The sequence below is a fragment of the Stegostoma tigrinum genome, chromosome 6, assembly GCF_030684315.1.
Source record: "Stegostoma tigrinum isolate sSteTig4 chromosome 6, sSteTig4.hap1, whole genome shotgun sequence".
Lineage (NCBI taxonomy): Eukaryota > Metazoa > Chordata > Chondrichthyes > Orectolobiformes > Stegostomatidae > Stegostoma > Stegostoma tigrinum.
Window position 1 is genome coordinate 111793129 of NC_081359.1, and position 18942 is coordinate 111812070.

General features: G+C 47.9%; 1 protein-coding gene across 1 annotated transcript in view; it reads right to left on the minus strand.

Annotated features, from left to right (window-relative positions):
• Nucleotides 1-2021: 2021 nt before the first annotated feature.
• LOC125453460 (rho-related GTP-binding protein RhoG-like) overlaps nucleotides 2022-18942 on the minus strand; it is a 28757-nt gene continuing 11836 nt past the window's right edge. The window contains exon 2 of the mRNA XM_048533098.2: nucleotides 2022-5247. Within this exon, the coding sequence (XP_048389055.1) occupies nucleotides 4634-5209 (576 nt within the window). The 5' untranslated portion in view covers nucleotides 5210-5247 and the 3' untranslated portion in view covers nucleotides 2022-4633. The remainder of the gene's footprint in view (nucleotides 5248-18942) is intronic.

The following is an 18942-nucleotide window of genomic DNA, read 5'->3' on the forward strand; positions in this document are numbered from 1 at the left end:
TTTGAACACAGAATCCAGACTGTCTGCCTCATTTCCAAAATCCCTGGCTTGGCAGAGTCTTCAGAGCTGATGTCGTATGTTGCTGCAATTGTGTCTTCCTCAGCATCTCCCACCAAATGTTCTCAGTTTCTGCAAAGAGGAACCAGGGAACCAGCACTTGGCAGAATCACTGGTTGTCACCGTCTCATCGCTTGCTTTAAATACATGCCCGTTTCATTGTTCCCCTTTTTGTCACTGAGCAGAGACATCAATACAGTAGCTGCACATCATCAAGGCACACAGCAGCAAAGGGAAGTGGGTGACAATCTGATCGACAGTGGGCTGTGATTGTGACAGCTCTGAAAAAGTGGAAGAATCGAGCGAGTGCAGGCAGATCAATTATTATATAGCCATTGTTCACCAGGCCCACTCTAATGTCTTGCTGAGATGTTGTGGATTCACATCCCACACTGGAGCCTGAGGAGGGATAAACCAGTCTGAGACTTTTGGTGTAATGTACATGCCGCACTATCAGCAGGTCAGTGCTGAGGGAGTGGGCACTGTCGGAGGGTCAGTGCTGAGGGAGCGGGCACTGTCGGAGGGTCAGTGCTGAGGGAGCGGGCACTGTCGGAGGGTCAGTGCTGAGGGAGCGGGCACTGTCGGAGGGTCAGTGCTGAGGGAGTGAGCACTGTCGGAGGGTCAGTGCTGAGGGAGCGGGCACTGTCGGAGGGTCAGTGCTGAGGGAGTGAGCACTGTCGGAGGGTCAGTGCTGAGGGAGTGAGCACTGTCGGAGGGTCAGTGCTGAGGGAGCGCCGCACGATCGGAGGGTCAGTGCTGAGGGAGCGCCGCACGATCGGAGGGTCAGTGCTGAGGGAGCGCCGCACGGTCGGAGGGTCAGTGCTGAGGGAGCGCCGCACGGTCGGAGGGTCAGTGCTGAGGGAGTGGGCACTGTTGGAGGGTCAGCGCTGAGGGAACACCGAGCTGTTGTAGTACTGGTCAGTACTGAGGGAGCGCCGCACATGTCAGAAGGTTGGTAGTGGAGCTAAATCTCTGGAGGTCATTTCATTGAAACATACAAGACTCTTAAAGCCCATGATAGGACAGACATTGGTAGGTTGTTTTCCATGAACTGGAGAGCCTGAGACAGGGTCATGTATCCAATTTTAGCGAGTGATAATTTCAGACCAATGTGAGAATAAATGCTCTTCATTGCAGGACTGTGAATCTCTGGATTGTCCACCCTGGGAACTGCGGATGCTCAGTCACTGCATATTCCAGAGGGAACAGATCCTTGGCTTTTTGGATATTGCAGGCTATAAAAAGGGTATGTGGAGTGAGTAGGCAATGAGGTTCAGGCTTGAGGACAACCATGATTGCATTGAATGGTGCAGCAGACCCGTAGGGCCGAGTGGCTTCCTCCTGCTTGGATTTCTTCAGTGTTTTGAAGAAAGACTGATCAGTCCCATTGTTGGGATTCTCGCTCACTGCACAGCAGCAACTACAGTTTACAAAATATTACACCAAATGCTTTACAAAATGCTTCACAGGCAGATGGTGTGAATGGACCCAGAGTCAATATGGATTGAGAATGTGAAACAGCGGATGGTGTAGATATCCGTATGTGAATGCGGTCAGTATTTACTGACAGAAATCAGCTTGGGAATTTCCAGTTGTTCTCCCAGCAGTAAGTTTTCCATAGGAGACAGTTCCAGCTTTCCACACCCCTGAATGTTTCCTGACATCATCTGGCTGACATGTTTAGGTTCAGCCCCTTGTTCTGGAATCCATTCACCAGAGGAAATAGTTTCTCTCTTAACAACCCTATCAAACCCTTTAATCATCTTAAATCTCTTGATTAGATCACCCTTTCATCTTCTAAACTCGAGGGATACAAGCAGAGGGCAAGTGACCTGCCCTTTCATTTTGTAGCAACTGGTCAGCTACATTCAGGCAAAGGAAACAAGTCTAACACCAGGCTTCAAAATGCTGGCCCGTCATTATGACAACACCAGGCCATTCGATCTTAGAACTAGCAACATAACTCCAATAATAAAGCCTTTATTAACTCAAAAATTAAAACAATGCAACGTCAGAGAAATTAAACATTCCAGCAAAAGAAAGCATACTTCAAAAGATCACACATTATAGATTTACAAAAGAGCAGATTGAGTTTGTTACATCCATTTTTTAATCAAGAAGACTTTTTTTTAAAAAAGCACCTAATTTATCAGGACATTGTAGCAGGTTAAGGGGGTGAGGTAAATGTTAAGCTGCAAGGGCAACTGTAAGATTAAGGCTTCATTATAATCTCTGTCAGAGTGAGCACATGTGAATGATGCCTTAGAGGTTTGAAGCTGAGCTTTGGACAGGGGTTGTTATTTCTGTATAATGCCTGCTGCAAATAGGTCATTCAACCCTATGAGCTGCAAGACAAGAAAGAGTGAACCCACATAGAAGGAGCTGAAGTGAGGAGACACAGGGTGATGTTAGGGGTGGGGATAGCTGGAGTGAGGTGGATTGTATTTCCAGTGGCTTATTGGAGTTTGGTGCCAGTTGGTTTAGGAACCATGACTTCAGGCCATGGCTCCTCAGAGGCATGTGTTATATTTAATGAAGTTGCCTCACACAAAGGTGGGTTGGGGAAGGGTTGCAGGGGTGCTCAGCAGGATTAGGAAAAACATCATTGCACCTCTCAGTTGGTCTCAGCTCTAGCTGGACATGTATCAGGGTGGGCAGTGGTTATCCAGTGGAGTTCTGACCACCTGCTGTCCATGCTCCTGCCATTGGCTGGATCCTCACTGTCCCATTCCCAATCACAAAGGCCACAGTCTCAAGTTCCCCACCTCATCCAATTCCATTCAACCTGACCAATTATTGCAACATCAACATTCTTACAAGTTAAAATAAATGGTCAAAATAGACAAGAGATTGCTGTTTTAAAAAGACCACCAAGCCCCTATTACTTTTCATCGAGGTTTTGTTTGGAAAGGCGGGGCCGTATGGGGAAAAGGTTGAGGGGAGGTGAAGAGGGTTGTGGAAGTTTCTGGATGGAAAGCAGATCCAAAATTGGGAAATGCTAGAATATGGAGATCTGGCAGCTCCAGAGAGAGCCTGATCATTCTGGAGGAGTCAGTATAACTTCTGTTGTTGAGGGAGCTCACTCTGGAAGCTCCTGGACTGTTCTGATGTCTCTGTCCATCTTTAGAAGGCACTGGCTCCCAAGTGAATATCTCCATTTTCACCTGACTAATCAGACTGTGCAGCTGAGTTAATCCTTTTGAGTTCTTTGGGAGAGTGGTTTACAGGTTACCACAGGAGGAGGGGACTGCTAAACCCACAGTATTGGAAGTGAAAGTGGTTTTGAATATTTATGGCAGGAAGAAGGGGATTGGGAACTGGTACCTTGTGTAAACCCATACGGTGTTACCATCAGGACCATTCTGTCCCCAACTCCCGTCCCCAGGAAATCTCTTCACACTCTCACTCCATCCACTGCCCATGGCCTCCAGCGGTACACTGTCAGAGCCCCAACCTCCTAGTCAAACAGCAGGTCATCATTTTTAACATATCAAGGCCTGTCTCACCCTGCCCTCCAAGGATGAAACAAAGCCACTGAACTGAATGAAATCAATTTGGAAAGAGCTCAGAGTCTCTTGTTCGGGATTGATTCTGGATTGGAAGTAAAACATCCTTACAAGATCTCCCAAATATGTCAACCAATCTGGACTCAGGAGAGCTAGTGCAATTGTGTTAAAGGTGAGAGGGGAGCCACTCGATTCTCCTGTGACCCCGCCACTCCCCCATTCCCATCCTTCAGCGAGGGCTGGCTCACCTGGATACACTTGACCAGCGGAAGGTGGAGGTACAGGAAGATGCGGATAGGTTGAGGCAATGACTGAGGCTGTTCCTACTAATCCATTGGGAGATGTGGACCATTCCTCACGAGCAGCTTGCTCCACAAGCAGGAGTAAAGACAACGTCCAGTGAACTCCTGTTTGGAGGGAAGGTCCAAGGATGAACCATACACCAAGAGAACCCAGCTACAACCAGGGACCACGCTGGGCACAGGGAGAAGGGCTCTAGGACAGCAGACTTGCAATGACTCCAGCTATCCTGCCAAGGATGTGGTCCCCTTCACATACTCCCAGGTTCATCCAAAAATACAATGTGGAGGTGCCCTTGTTGGACTGGGGTGGACAAGATCAGAAATCACACGACTCCAGGTTTATTTGAAATCACAAGCTTTTGTAGCATTCCTCGTTCATCATGAAAAGGAAAGGATAGTGCTCTGAAAGCTTGTGATTTCAACTAAACTTGTTGGACTATAACCTGCTGTCGTGTGATTTCTGAACTCGTCTCAAAATACACAAGGCATGACTTTTCTAGAGATGGGTGTGGGGGAAGAGGGGTGGGGAGGGTTTGGGGATGCAGAGAGGTTGGGATCAGCATATTGGGAACTAGACCTATTGTAGATCTCTGCCCATGGCCACTCTCCTCTGAGTGTGGGACTTCCCAGGGACATTTCCTGGAGACTGGCACGGAGATTAGAATGTCCTGACTGCGGCAAAACCAAGGGCAGGGCTGGGCTGGAGTGGACGATTGGGGCGGGGGGAGGGGGGGGGCAGGGGTGGTGGTGGGGGAGAGGAAGCTTTCCTCACAAGAGCACACAGGACCGTTTGCTTTTCACTGGAGCTGGGTTAATGACGGCTCTCACAGCCTCGGCAAACACCTCTTTAATTCCTTCCTGGTTGAGGGCAGAACACTCCATGTACTTCACAGCCTGTATCTGCTTTGCCAGCCCGTTGCCCTGGTGATGGGAGATGGGGCTCAGGCTCTGCTCCTTCAGCTTCTTGATGGTCTCAGGGTCATTCCGCAGGTCCTTCTTGGTGCCCACCAGAAGCATTGGCACATCTGGGCAGTGGTGGGTCACCTCAGGGTGCCACTTGTGGCGGACATTCTCATATGATGGGGGGCTGGCTATGGAGAAGCAGATGATGAAGACATCGGTCTGGGGATAGGACAATGTCCTGAGTCTGTCGTACTCCTCCTGACCAGCAGTGTCCCACAGATTCAGGCTAACTGTCCGATTGTCTACTGTGATCTGCGCACTGTAGTTGTCGAAGACGGTTGGGATGTATTCCTTAGGGAAGGCGTTGGTGGTGTAACAGATCAGAAGGCAGGTCTTTCCAACTGCACCATCTCCCACCACCACACATTTAATGCTCTGCATTCCTGGACTGTGGTAATCACCTTCTCACCGTCAGCAACCTGCAAACCCACCAAAACAAAATCCAACATGTCAACAACTAGAGAACAAACCACCTTCCCCTCCCACAACCCACTCGGAACCTGCAGATAATAACATCAGCCACATTGCTGTGGCTCTAGAGTCACGTATTGGGCCAGACTGGGTTAGGGTGGCAGAATTCCTATTCCAAGGAGACTTTAGTCAGCCAGATTGTTACAGCAATTGACTGTGGTTACATGGTCACCATTCGGCTAACTTGTAATTCCAGGTTTTCATTAAATCAGGTCCTAGATTCTCGATTACTCTCCCATTGACGTTACTTTATCATCACTGTCTCCCCTAGAAGGAAAAGCTACAAGCATAGATTTACCAAAATCATACCTGAACTCTATGCTACAGAGAAAACAGAGATGTCTTTCTGAGTATTTCGAAGGTTGAGGTGCAATTTGAAATTTCTCAGAATGCCATCAGTTACAGGCGTTGCTGAACAAAAACAAATACTATTGGTGGGCAGTCTGGGATAAGGGGCAGAGAGAAAACATTACAATTGGATCCTTCCGGAATGAAATGAGGGAGGTCTCTGACACTCAGCAGCAGTCAGCGTGAGATCAGTTACTCATTCTAGACCTGCTACGACTGATTTTTATCCAACGATCAAAAACAAAACCTTATCTAAAGAAGGGTCACTGGACCCAAAACATTAACTTTTTTTCCCCCCCCCCTCACAGATGCTGCCAGACCTGCTGAGCTTCTCCAGCAATTTCTGTTTTTGTTCCTGATTAACAGCGTCTGCACTTCTTTCAGTTTTTATCCAGTGATGTTAGAGACGGTGTTTGGAGGTACATTGCTGTACTGCAGGACAGCGCCCCTCCTCCTCCTGTTCCAATGTTCTGATCACAGTACTGAAAAACTCATCTGGCTCATTACTGTTCTTTCCAGAAAGCTGGAACCAGAGGTTTGCTGTCAACGATTCACACTGCTCCTTAACCTCTAACCCATTGGGCCACTGAGCCATGCCTCACTACACCTTTCCACAGATGAGGTCATTCTGACACAGCCGGTGGTCAGGAAAGGAGTGCGTGGTCATATGGGAGGCAGCTATGGGCACTCAGTGAGGGACCTTTGTCCCAGCAATGATCCAGCAGTGACATGGCTCATCACAAACTATGTAGACCAGAGTGCAGACTGCAGCAAGGGTGAGCAAACCTGTTACATCCTGGCCACCGAAAATATTCAAGGCTGCAACTGACAGATTGTTGATCAGAAAGAGAAACGCGGGCTATGGTGAAAATGCAGGCAAGTGGAGTCAGGGATTGTCAGATCAGCCATGATCTCATCGAATGGGGAGCAGATTTGGTGGGTGGAATGGCCTACTTCTGTTCCAATATCTTCCAATCTGCACTAACCAAGGACTTCCTGTTCATGTTCTCAAATCATGCTAAAGGTGGCCACAGCAACACTGCACACCTCCCTCTGTACAAAATCCACTGGGTCAGCGCTGGCTGCTGGGATAACAGTCTCACTTTCCAACCTGAATGTCAAGGGCCACAGAATCTAGGCCAGCGTTCCCAGTGCCGAGGGAGCCCCGCGCTGTCGGAGGGCCAGCGCCATCCCACGTACGTACTGCCGATTTGATGATGACCGGAACAACAGTGATGGTGTCCTTGTTCCTTGGCATCAGTGTTTACTATGTGGGCCGCAAGGTGGTTTGGGATGTCTTCTACCTGTGGAAGGTGCTATCGAAATGTGAGTTCTTTCCTTTTTCCTCACTTAGTCTCATGGGTTAACAAAAGTGACAATTAAGGGCTGGTCTGAAGCAGTTGAAAATAACTCCTTAATTATCTATCTGCAAGGGAGAACACAGGCCAGTGTTAATCTGATACTCTGATAAAGTGGGTATCCAGGGAGCAGCCTGTTTAGACATTGTCTTCCTGGTGATTTGCTCAGTGGATGCAGCCAGCATGCCATGTCTCTGCGCTCAGATTCCAACATGTCAGCAATAGGGAGAACTCTGTGCAGAGCTGTCTCACTCTGCTCTGTCTGGCCCCTAGCCAAGGCCTCTTGTGTTCTACAGCAGTAGCCCTCCCCACCGGGCCCTGTCAACCCCAGCCAGCCTGAGCCCATCAAACCCCCCTTTGATTCCCAAACCTCCTCACAGGCCAATTCTGTCCTGCCCAATGTACTGACCGAAAGTACTGCTTTGACAGACCCCGATGCCCTGGTTCTGTGTCAGATACAGCAGGATTAAATCTTGGCTCAAGGCCCCAGAGGTCAGAGGTGGAGGTGCAGAGAGAATTATTAACTTGGGCACCAAGCCTCTCGCTTCTTCTCAGTGCAGACACTCTGAGAAAGTCACCTTGATCTGTACAAAATGGGATATCAGAGTGGAATGTAACCTCAATGCTGCTGGAATCCACCGGGGCCTGAAGCAGATCTCACGGTTTCTCTAAAGCTCTGGTTGTAGGCCCCCTCCAGCTCACACCCAAGGCCCACACCTCACAAGGAATAGCAGCCCCAGGAAGGGAGTGGCATAGATTCACCACAGTGATCCCAGTGATAAAAAGATTAATTTCACAAAGACAGGCCTCTCAGAGTTGGCTGGTATCCCTCCAGCTCAGAAAATGAAGTGATGAAAAAAAGAGATTAGGAGGGTTGGGTAGCTCCTCTGTAGGAACCCCATTTCCGCTGGGAGGGGGAGAGGGGACGGAGCGGGGCAGGAGTGGGGAGAGGCCGGGGGGTGGGGGTGGCGGGCGGTGAGAGTAGGGGAGTGTGAGGGTGGGGAGAGGGAACTCTCTGCCTCTCACCAAAAAGCAGGCAGCTGTTGATCCTCCAAAATCTGACAATTGTTAGCATTCAGCCTCAGAAGAAGGTACTGTGTCAGGATAAGAGTCTGGTCAATGAGGTCTGTTAAAGGGACTCGCAAAGTTGGAAAGCAAAGGGCAGACAGGTTTAGGGAGGGAGTGTCAGAGCTCACGGCCCAGGCAGCCGAAGGCATTGCTACTGTTGGGAATGTAGTGGGAATCGGGAGATGCTGAAGGAATCAGAATTGGAGGAAGTGCAGAAACCACACAGGGTCATGGCTCGAGAGATAAGGAAGGGCCAAGGCTATGAGTGGATCTGAACTAAGACAAGGACAAATGAAAATTTTAACTAAGATCAGGAACCAGCAGAGGGGCGTGTGAGAGATTAGTGAAGGGAACCTGGACCTGGGTAACAGAGTTTTGAACAAGGAAGGATCTAATTGTACTGGGGGCAGTTCAGAGAAGGTGGTTTATCCGGTGAAAACCTAGAATCGGTGTAGTTTACTTGTGGAAAGGTTAGGCAGGCTGGGGGATCCACAGGAGTTTCGAAATGTGACAGGGACTTGATTGAAACATACAGAATTCTGAGGGGTGGCTGGGGGCGTGTGGTGGATGTGTAAGGGATGGTTCCACTTGTGGGAGAATCTAGAACAAGGGGTCACCGTTTAAAATCAGGGGGCACCCGTTTAAATCAGAGATTAGGAGAAACGCTTTTCCCTCAGACGGTTTGGGATTGTTCTTGAAAAGCTGATGGAAGGAGAGTCATTGGATATTTTAAAGGCAGAGGTGGTGAGGGGTGAAAGGTTATCAGGAGCTGGAGGCATTGTAAACTGATTGGATCACCATGACCATACCAACCAGCAGAGCTCAAGGGGCTGAATGTCCTCCTCCAGCTCCTGATTTGTAGGTGTGTTTGACATTATGGATGACAGTCAGGGAGCAGGATTGAGAATCAGTAGGACACTCTCATTGATTTGAAGACTAGATGGTTTCCTCTGACTTTGTGAAACTCTGAAAGGAACAAACACAAGTTCCTTGGGGTCACTGTTACACAGGATCCCAACTCTTTACCATGACAGCACAGCGATCGGGTCTCAGTCAAGGAATCTAAAACCAGGGGCATGATTTTAAAAATAAACAGCAATGTTGCTTAGGTCTGAAACAAGGAGAAATTATTTTATTGAGAGGGTTGTGAACTTTGGGAGTTCTCTAACACAGAGCGCTGATGGAGCTCAGTCTTTGAAGATGTTTGAGGTGGAGATCAGTAGATTTCTCTAAAACAGGGCAAGGGGGTGGCGGAGTACAGGGGTATGGAGTGAGGAAAAGGCATTGAAGTGTGCCATCAGCCATGGTTGTATGGAATGGTGGGATAGACTCAATGGGCTGAATGACCTGTCAGTAGCACATCCCTATCCTTGTGTCCTTTTCCAATCAACAAACAAACTTGAAAGGATTTAGAAAAGGTTTATGAGGATGTTGGCAGGTTTAGGGGGTTTCAGCTACAGGGAGAGGCTGTAGAAGCTGGGACTATTTTCCCTGGAGTGTCGGAGGCTGAGGGGTGACCTTACAGAAATTTATAATATGATGGGTGGCATGCATAGGGTAAACAGACAAATTCTTCTCCCTAGGGTGGGGGGACTCCAAAACTAGAGGGTGTAGGTTTAAGGTGAGAGGTGAAAGATTCAAAAGGGGCCTAAAAGATAACTTTTTCATACAGAGGGTGGTGTGTGTATGGAACGAGCTGCCAGAGGAAGTGGAGGAGGCTGATACAATTACAACATTTAACACAAGCACCTGGATGGGTACATGAACAGGAAGGGTTTAGAGGGAAATTGGCCAAATGCTGGCAAATGGGACTGGATTAATTTAGGATATCTGCTCAGCGTGGATGAGTTAGACTGAAGGGTCTGTGTCCGTGCTGTACAGCTGTAGGACTCAGTGACTGTAAAATCCCACTGGACTGTGCTTCCACTCTTGTCTGGCCCACATACCCCTGGGGCAGTAGGTGTTGCTCTCCCTGCCCCTGGTTCAGATCTGATTATTAAAAGGATTTCAGCTCGAAACCAGATTGATGTTTCTGCTAAGGAGTCTGTATTCGTTCAGCAGAATGTGACCCGAGTGTGCCTTGCAAAGGTGGTTAGTTCCTAACGGCCTGGGGAGCAATTACAGCGAGTACTTCCTGACAGCAATGCCAGCACCTTGCTCTGGGTGACTCATTAACTCTGGCTGTTAGAGTCACTTGCAGTAACTGTGCAGGCAGACTCTCAGCTCTGCCTCCAATGGAGCACAGCTTCAGAAATGACTGCAGGGGAAAGGCCCACTTAATCTCTGTGCATCATGTGGGTGAAGAGAGGGAAAACCCAGAAACGTGGCTCATGGGAAGACAAGACAGTACTGAGCTGGGGTTGAATTACACTGGGACATAAGAGGCCACTCAGTCCCCCAAACCTGTCCTGCTATTCAATGAAGTCAAGGCTGATCTGAATCTTAACCATGGTTTCTACATTGGTAGATTATCAAGGAACTTAGCAGTTGGAGAGAGAAGACCATAGACATAGGAGCAGAATTGGTCCATTTGGCCTATCAAGTCTGGTCCACCATTCATTCGGTGCTGAAATGTTTCTCAACCCCATTCTCCTGCCTTCTCCCTGTTCCTGGATCCCCTTACTAATCAAGAACTTCTCTATCTCTGTCTTAAATACACTCAATGACTTGGCCTCCACAGCCCTCTGTAGCAGTGAGTTCCACAGATTCACCACCCTCACCTTAGTTCTGAAGCATCATCCCTTCAACTAAGGCAGTGCCCTTGGGTCCTGGTCTCTCCTAGTCATGGTAACATCTTCTCCATGTCCACTCTGGCCAGGCCTCTCAGTATTCTATAAGTTTCAATCAGGTCCCCCACTGACCCTTATTCACTGAAGGGGGTTGGAGGAGGAGAGAGAGTGCCCCAGATTCTGACACTCTTCCCCTCCCCCCACCTCGAGGAGCTGCTTCCTAACTCCCCCACTGAACAGCCTTTGCTGCGAACCGCCCACCAGAAGAAGTGCATTCACTCCATTGACCCAGTCAAACACTTCAGTCATCTTAATCGGTGAACATTTTAAACATTCTGATAAGATCATCCCATCATCTTCTTTATGCAAGGGGAAGGAAGACTGGGGCTGAGAGATTCGTCCTCAGAATTTTATCCTTACGTTCTTACGGATCATTCTGCTCCCTCCCAAAGGCTGCTGTCGCCTCATGAGGCTTGGGACATGGGCGTGAGCCCAGTGACTCTCGTCATGGATCTACACCCAGAGCTTCAGAGAAACTATAACATCAGCTGTGGGCCCTAATGGCTTCCACATCTTGATACAAAGGACAATATTCCAGAAATCCTTCTCATTATTTTAACATCCAAACTAATGCAGCAAAACCTGCTGTACCAGGAGACTGCCCCAGGGATTGAGTGAAACAATGGAGGGAATTCAGCCTGTATCAGCTTGTCCCAGGTGGAACCAGCTCATTCTCTCACTTTCAGTCTATGGACCAACTGAGATGCCGAGGGGGCGCCGCGCTGTCGGCGGGGGGATTTTCTAATGAAAGATGAAAATGAGAGTTGGTGTGGCCTCTGAGGCAGGTGTAACAGATCCCAGAGACACCTTTTCTTTGGGGAATATTTTTACTTCTCATTGAACGTTTTAAAAATTATGTTTATTGGGTCACTACAATGCTGTTCGTGGGATCTTGCTGTGCACCAATCAGTTGTGCTCTTCCCACATCACAACAGTGACATCACATCGAAAATACTTCACTGGCAGTAAAAGTTTCTGAGAACCCGTAAGGCCAGGGAAATTGCTGGTAAAAGGCGTGGCTCACGTCTTAGCTTCCCCAAATTTGGCCACTTCGCATGTGAACAAACCACCAAGGGTAAACACATTAAACTGGTGTTCCTTGTTTTGGGTGGCTGTGGTTTTGTTTGAGCCTTGTTACTAAGCCAAACCTGGATGTAAACTGGTTTTCAGAAATCCTGGGAATTAGAGTGGTGTGAATGGGAAACCTGAGACCAAAGGGTGTGGCTGCTGTGAAATGCTGCTGCAAAGAGGAACATAAGAACAATCTCATAAGAAACAAAAGCGATAGTGGACCATTCGACCCATCAAGTCTGTTCCGCCACTCAATATGATCTCTGCAATCCCATTTAATGCAAGTCGCAGGCATCTATAATTCTTACAAAATGCAACTCGTGGCATTAAACAGAATTTCCAGCACAGAAATAAGCCACAAAGAAAAGCAGAAATTGTTGGAAAAGCTCAGCAGGTCTGGCAGCATCTGTGGGGAGAAATCAATGTTACCATTTCGGGTCCAGTGACCCTTCCTCAGAATAACAACAGGCCATTTAGCCCAACTACCTTGTGCCCCAATTCACAGCAGCCCCCTCCCATTCAGTCTTCATCTCAACATATTAATCTATTTCTCCTGTCCCCTTTCCCTCGTCTGTTTACTGAGCTAAGGATAAAACTATTTGAGATTGAGTTTTGATTAATAATGCCATAGGAATAGATACACTGAAAAACAGTGATTGTAATACAACTGAACTCCATGTTAAGCTTGAATCGACACAGTCAAATTCAAAACGAGAATCTTAACCTGACACAAAGCTAATTTCATTAGTCTGAGGGGAGAGCTGGTCTTTTGATTAGCGGAAGAGGCTTATTGAAAAATAAAGAACAGTGCAGCTCTGAAGGTGTGGAAACAAACAAAAGCAGAAATTGTTGGAGAGACTCCACAGGTCTGACAGCATCTGGGGAACTGTACAAGGTGCTCAGGAGACCACATCTGGAGTGCTGTGACCAGTTTTGGTCTCTTGTTTAAGAGAATATATTACTTCAGTGGAAGGAGATCAGGGAAAATTCACTACGATGCTCCCTGGTATAGAGGGATTATCTTATGAGCAAAGATTAAACAGGTTGGGACTCACTAGAGATTAGAAGAATGACAAGTGATCACAGTGAAACATTCAGAATTCCTAAGGGGCTTGACAGGGTAAATACAGAGAGGATGTTTCCCATCATGGGACAGTCTGGGCCCAGAGGACATAACCTCAGAATAAAGCAGCACTAATTTACCACTGACGGGAATTTCTTCTCTCAGAGGGTTACGAATCTTTGGGACTCCTTCCCAGCTGTGTGGGCTGAGTTCTTGTGTGTATTTAACATTAAAATTGATTGACTGAGTCAGTCAGGGAATGGAGGGTTATAGGGAAAGGGCAAGAAAGTGGATGTGGGAATGTTCGATCAGCCATGATCCTATTGAACAGTGGAGCAGGCTCAAGGTGCTGAATGGTCTCCCATTGTTCCTAGTTCTTATGGAGACAACAGTCAACATTTTGAGTCCCATGATCTGATGACGGGTGAATGATGGAAGATATGTCAATAACCCCAGCTGAGTATTATGACAGAGTGGGAGTTTTTTTCTTTATTCATTCATGGGACGAGGGTGTTGCTGGCTGGGTCAGCATTTATTGCCCATCCCTAATTGCCCAGGGTCAGACTTCCATTGTGGGTCAACCACATTGCTGTGGGTCTGGAGTCACATGCAGGCCAGATCAGGTAAGAATGGCGGTTTCCTTCTCTAAAGGGCATTAGTGAACCAGATGGGTTTTTCCAGATAATCAGCAATGGATTCATGGTCATCCAGATATTTCTGAGTTTAAATTTCACCAGATGCCATGGTGGGATTCGGACCCAGGTCCCCAGAACATTACCCGAGTCTCTGGAATAACAGTTCTGTGATAATACCACTAGGCTGTTGCCTCGCCTAGGAGTGGTCAGTGAGCAGGTCTGGAGTTCGAGGGTGGAGGTAGATATGGGGGAAAGAGAGCAGCTCCTGATCCTCAGCAGTGGAATTGAGTGAGCTGGGTCTGATTGCTTCACCCAGTGAGGTCAGAATTGCAATGTTGAAAGGGTTTCCACACACAAGCAATTCTTCCATCAGCTTCCTCACTGTCAGCAGAACACAGCAGAGAAGGCCTGACAGAGCAAAGGGTGTGGACTGGGATCTTTCATCATCTCAAACCAAACCAGCACAAAGCTGTCCAGAGGAAATCTCAATTTTTTTTTGAAGAGATAACAAAAAGGTTCAATCAGGGTAATGCTGTTGATGTGGGGTACATGGGCTTCTGGAACTTGCTCGATATAGTGCTACACCACAGCCTTGTGGGGAGAGTTACAGTCCTTGGTGTGAAAGGGCAACATGGATATAAAACTGGGTGAGAGGCAGGAAACAGTGTCACATTGGGGAACAAAAACAGAAGTTGCTGGAAAAGCTCAGCAGGTCAGGCAGCATCTGTGAAGAAAATCAGAATTAACGTTTTGGGTCTGGTGACCCTTCTTCAGAACGATCACTGGGTATTTTTTCAGGCTGGTGGAAGGTTTGTAACCGAGTTCCCCAGGGGTCAGTATGTGGAACCTTTGCCTTTTCTTGACATATTTCAAAGGCTTAGACCTTGTGATACAGGCCACAGTTCTAAAATGTGCAGATGGTACAAGACATGGAAGCATTAGAAACCATGAGGAGGACACTGCAGACTTTAGAAGAATGTAGGTAAGTTGGTGGAGTGGACATATTTTTTAATCAGAGCAGAGAGTAGAAGAGTATGGAGATGATGTTGATCATGCGTACAATACTAGTCCATGCTGCAGGAAGGTGGTGAACCCACTGGATAGAGTGCTGGAAATGATGTGAACCAATCTGAAGAGCCTTCAGAGGATTAAGGCTGGGTTTCTTGCCTGTCCTTTTGGTTGTGCTATACTGCATACAGAAATAGCTGGAAGCTGAGGCTTTCTGCAGTGGATGAGCTGAGGCAGGGAGCAGAGACAGCCAGACAGTAGAAAGTGGTGATTGTGTTGGAGTGACTATGAGTGAGAATTGAGGGGATTGTTGGTGACAGCTTCAGGGGCTGGGTGGGGGGGTGCGGAGGAGTCTAAAACTAGAGGGGCATAGGTCTAAGGTGAGAGGGGCAAGATATAAAAGGGACCTGAGGGGCAACATTTTCCCACAGAGGGTGTATGGAGCGAGCTGCCAGAGGAAGTGGTGGAGGCTGGTACAGTTACAACATTCAAAAGGCATCTGGATGGGTATATGAATAGGAAGGGTTCAGAGGGATATGGGCCCAATGCTGACTAATGGGACTAGATTAATTTAGGAGATCTGGTCGGCGTGGACGAGCTGGATCAAGTGGTCTGCTTCTGCGCTGTACAACAGATGGGGAATGGGGGAATTGAGAAGGTGCTGAGGCACAACTGAGTGATATCATAGGAATGTAGATCAAAATATTGAGTATTTATAAGACAGGAGGCTGTTCAGCCCAGTCCATCCATGTCAGCAGAGTCAGAGCTCTGTGGGCTTCTGCTTCACTTCAGCTGTATGTTGCTTTTTATTCAAAGTAAACAGGCTTTTTCTGGCTCTCCGACATTTCCCCACAGACTCCTGTCAGTCTCTGCATTTGTTTTATTCAGTCGTTGGGCATTGCTGACTGGGCCAGGATTCCTGGCCTGGAAAAGGAGGAGCTGATCTGGCACAGTTCTGTCCCCCCTAGACTAACAAGGCCCGTCATCATTTTCCACTTGTTACTGAAATAAGCACAGTTTTACATGGGAGCTCTCTTTGAACTAATTGTACAAATCAAACTGTGCGCTGGGACTGAGCCAGGACCCTGCTGGGCTCCATTGGGCTCCTCCATCACAGAAACCGCCATTACATCACATCCACAACCCACCTGACTGCGAGTCATTTGAGATAATGGGAACTGCAGATGCTGGAGAATCCAAGATGGTGGAGTGTGGGGCTGGATGAGCACAGCTTTTGTGCTCCCGAGATGCTGCTTGGCCTGCTGTGTTCATCCAGCTTCACACTTGATTATCTGCGAGTCATTTGATATCAGTTTTCCTGGCTCGCTCCTCTTTGAAGATGGCCATGATCCTGCCCATCCCCACCAGAGTTCTGGACATTATCAGCTGTCCAATCCCTGACACCATCTGCACGCCTTGTCTACTTCCTGCTGGAACATTGCCTGGTTAACCAGAGGCTGAAAGTGAGAGACTGGAATTTGCACTGTCCAAAGGGTGTGTTAAGTATTAACAAGAGCAGTGACTCACATTCCAGCCACTGCTTCTGGCTTCAGGCTGGTTAAGATCTGTTGGTGTTATCATTGGCATCCTCAGAGTGGAGCAGGGATCCCTCTTCATGGATTAGTTTCGATCTTTGGGATCCAGGCAAATTCCTGGCCATCGATGTAGCTCTCCCTCACTGTGGTAAAGTCTCACCCTCTAACTGACAATGACCAGCTCTTCTTCATCACTGGGAACTCTTTCAAATGTTCTGTCAGTGCTGTTAGTACTTTAAAGTAGACAGTCGATCACTGGTTTCATTACTGGCTCAATGCAAACATTCAAATTAGCAGCAAGAGTGGACCATTCAGCCCATCTGATCTGTTCCACCATTCAATAAGATCACATCTGATTGGATTGTGGCCTCAATCCTCCTTTACCACCTTCTCCCGATCCCTCTGATTCCATTGTTATCTACCGCTGCCTTAAAAATAAACAGTGAATCTGTCTCTTGTGATTCTCAGAGTAAGATTTCCTTCTCACCTTCACCTTAAGAGAGTGTACCTTATTTTTAGACAGTGTCTCCCCGTTCCAGTCTCTCCCACTAAGGGAACCATTCTCCCTGTTCCAGTCTAGCCAATCCCCTCAGGATCGTATTTCTTTCAGTCAGGTCACCTCCCATTCTCCTGACCCCCAGCAGATACAGACCGTGGGGGTGGCACAGTGGCTCAGTGGTTAGCACTGCAGCCTCACAGCACTAGGGACCCAGGTTCGATTCCAGCCTCAGGCGACTGTCTGTGCGGAGTTTGCACATTCTCCCTGTGTCTGCGTGGGTTTCCTCCGGGTGCTCCGGTTTCCTCCCACAGCCCAAAGATGTGCAGGTTAGGTGGATTGGCTGTGCTAAATCGCCCGTAGTGTTCAGGGGTGTGTGGGTTATAGGGGGATGGGTCTGGGTGGGATGCTTCAAGTGGCAGTGTGGACCTGTTGGGCCGAAGGGCCTGTTTTCACACTGTAGGGAATCTAATCTAATAAACATGGCATGTGTGTATACATATATTGCACATTATGGTGCCAAAGGAAGATTTAATATTTACAGGTATTTCTACAATCTTGTATTATCTGCAATGTTTGACTTGAATCAAATGAATTTTGTCAATGGGACAGCTGGTGCAGTAAATGGAATGAGACCCAATGGTCGAATCGTCACACCCAGTGTCCAATCGGATGAGGGTTTGGTTTGGGGTAGTCCATGGTCTAGCAGCCACTATGATACAACAGAAGAGTTATTTACCGGGATTTTGCCACACTGGAGACTTTGAGTTATCAGGAAAAGCTGGATAGGCTGGGACATATTTCACTGGAGCGTAGGAGGCTGAGTGTAGAGGTTTAAAAGGTCTTGAGGACCACAGATAAGATGAATGGCAAAGGTCTTTTCCCTACAGTGGGGGAGTTCAAAACTAGAGGGAATATTCTTAAGCTGGATGGAGAAAGCTTTACAAAGGACCCGAGCGGCAACATTTTCCACACAGAGGGTGGTGCATGTGTCGAATGAACTGCCAGAGGAAGTGGTAGAAGCTGGTACAGTTACAACATTTAAAAGACACTCAGAGAAGTACCTGAAGAGGAAGGGTTTGGAGGGACATGGGCCAAACACAGACAAGGGGCATTAGTTTAGTTTGAGAACATAGTCGGCTTGGACAAGTTGGACCAGTGTTAGTGTCTGTGCTGTAAGGGTCTAAGAAGAGGTTTGTGACAATGGTTCCAGGGATGAGAAACTTCAACTCCAAGTACAGACAGAAGAAGCTGAGACTGTTCTCCTTGGAAAGGAAAAGGTTGAGGGAAATTTAATTGAAGTTTTCAGAATTACGAGGGGTCTGGACCAAAGGAACAGGGAGAAACCGTTGCCAATGGGGGTGGGAAAGGATGGGGAAGCAGAGGCTGTGGATCGAAGGGGATTGATAAAAGAAGCAATGGAGATAACAAGGAGGTTCGGAGAGAGGGTTAGGATCCAGAATGTACCAAAGTGTGGAGCTGGATGAACACAGCAGGCCAAGCAGCATCTTAGGAGCACAAAAGCTGACGTTTCGGGCCTAGACACTCCATTTCTGAGAAGGGTCTGGGCCCAAAATGTCAGCTTGTGTGCTCCTCTGATGCTGCTTGGCCTGCTGTGTTCATCCAGCTCTACTTGTTATCTTGGATTCTCCAGCATCTGCAGTTCCCATTATCTCTAGGATCAGGAATGTGTTGCTTGGGAGTCTGGGGGAGGCAACATCAATAGAGGCTTTCAAATGGGAGAAAGGAGGCGAATGGCAGAAGGTGAGCTATTCATTCAGAGAGCCAGCACAGTTACAAAGGCAGAATGGCCACCTGGGCATCAGTGTGATTCTATCCCGGTGGAATGGATGTGAACTGTCGCTCAGTGAAACACAGTCATCAGCTTCCACAAGTTAGGGCTAAGAATGATTCTGAATTTTAATCCTGTTCACTCACTAACACTGTCCTCGGCCCAACTGTGCAGGGTATCCATGGCAACAAGACGCGGCTGTGATCGACACTTTCTCTCAGACTGAGAGATCTGACCACAGAACCTGCAAGTCTGGATAAGATCTGACCCCTCATCAAACAAGCGCTCAGCGCAGTTAAACACCAAGCGACACCACTAAACATAAACAAAACCACAGTCACACCTTTCTCTTGCAGCTCTTAGAACCCCCTCAGGACCCCCAAATTACTTAATGGTCACCACCATCAGGTCAGAAACATGGCAGCCCTTTTTTTAGCACAGCGAGACCCCATTAACAGCAACATGAAAAGACCAACATCA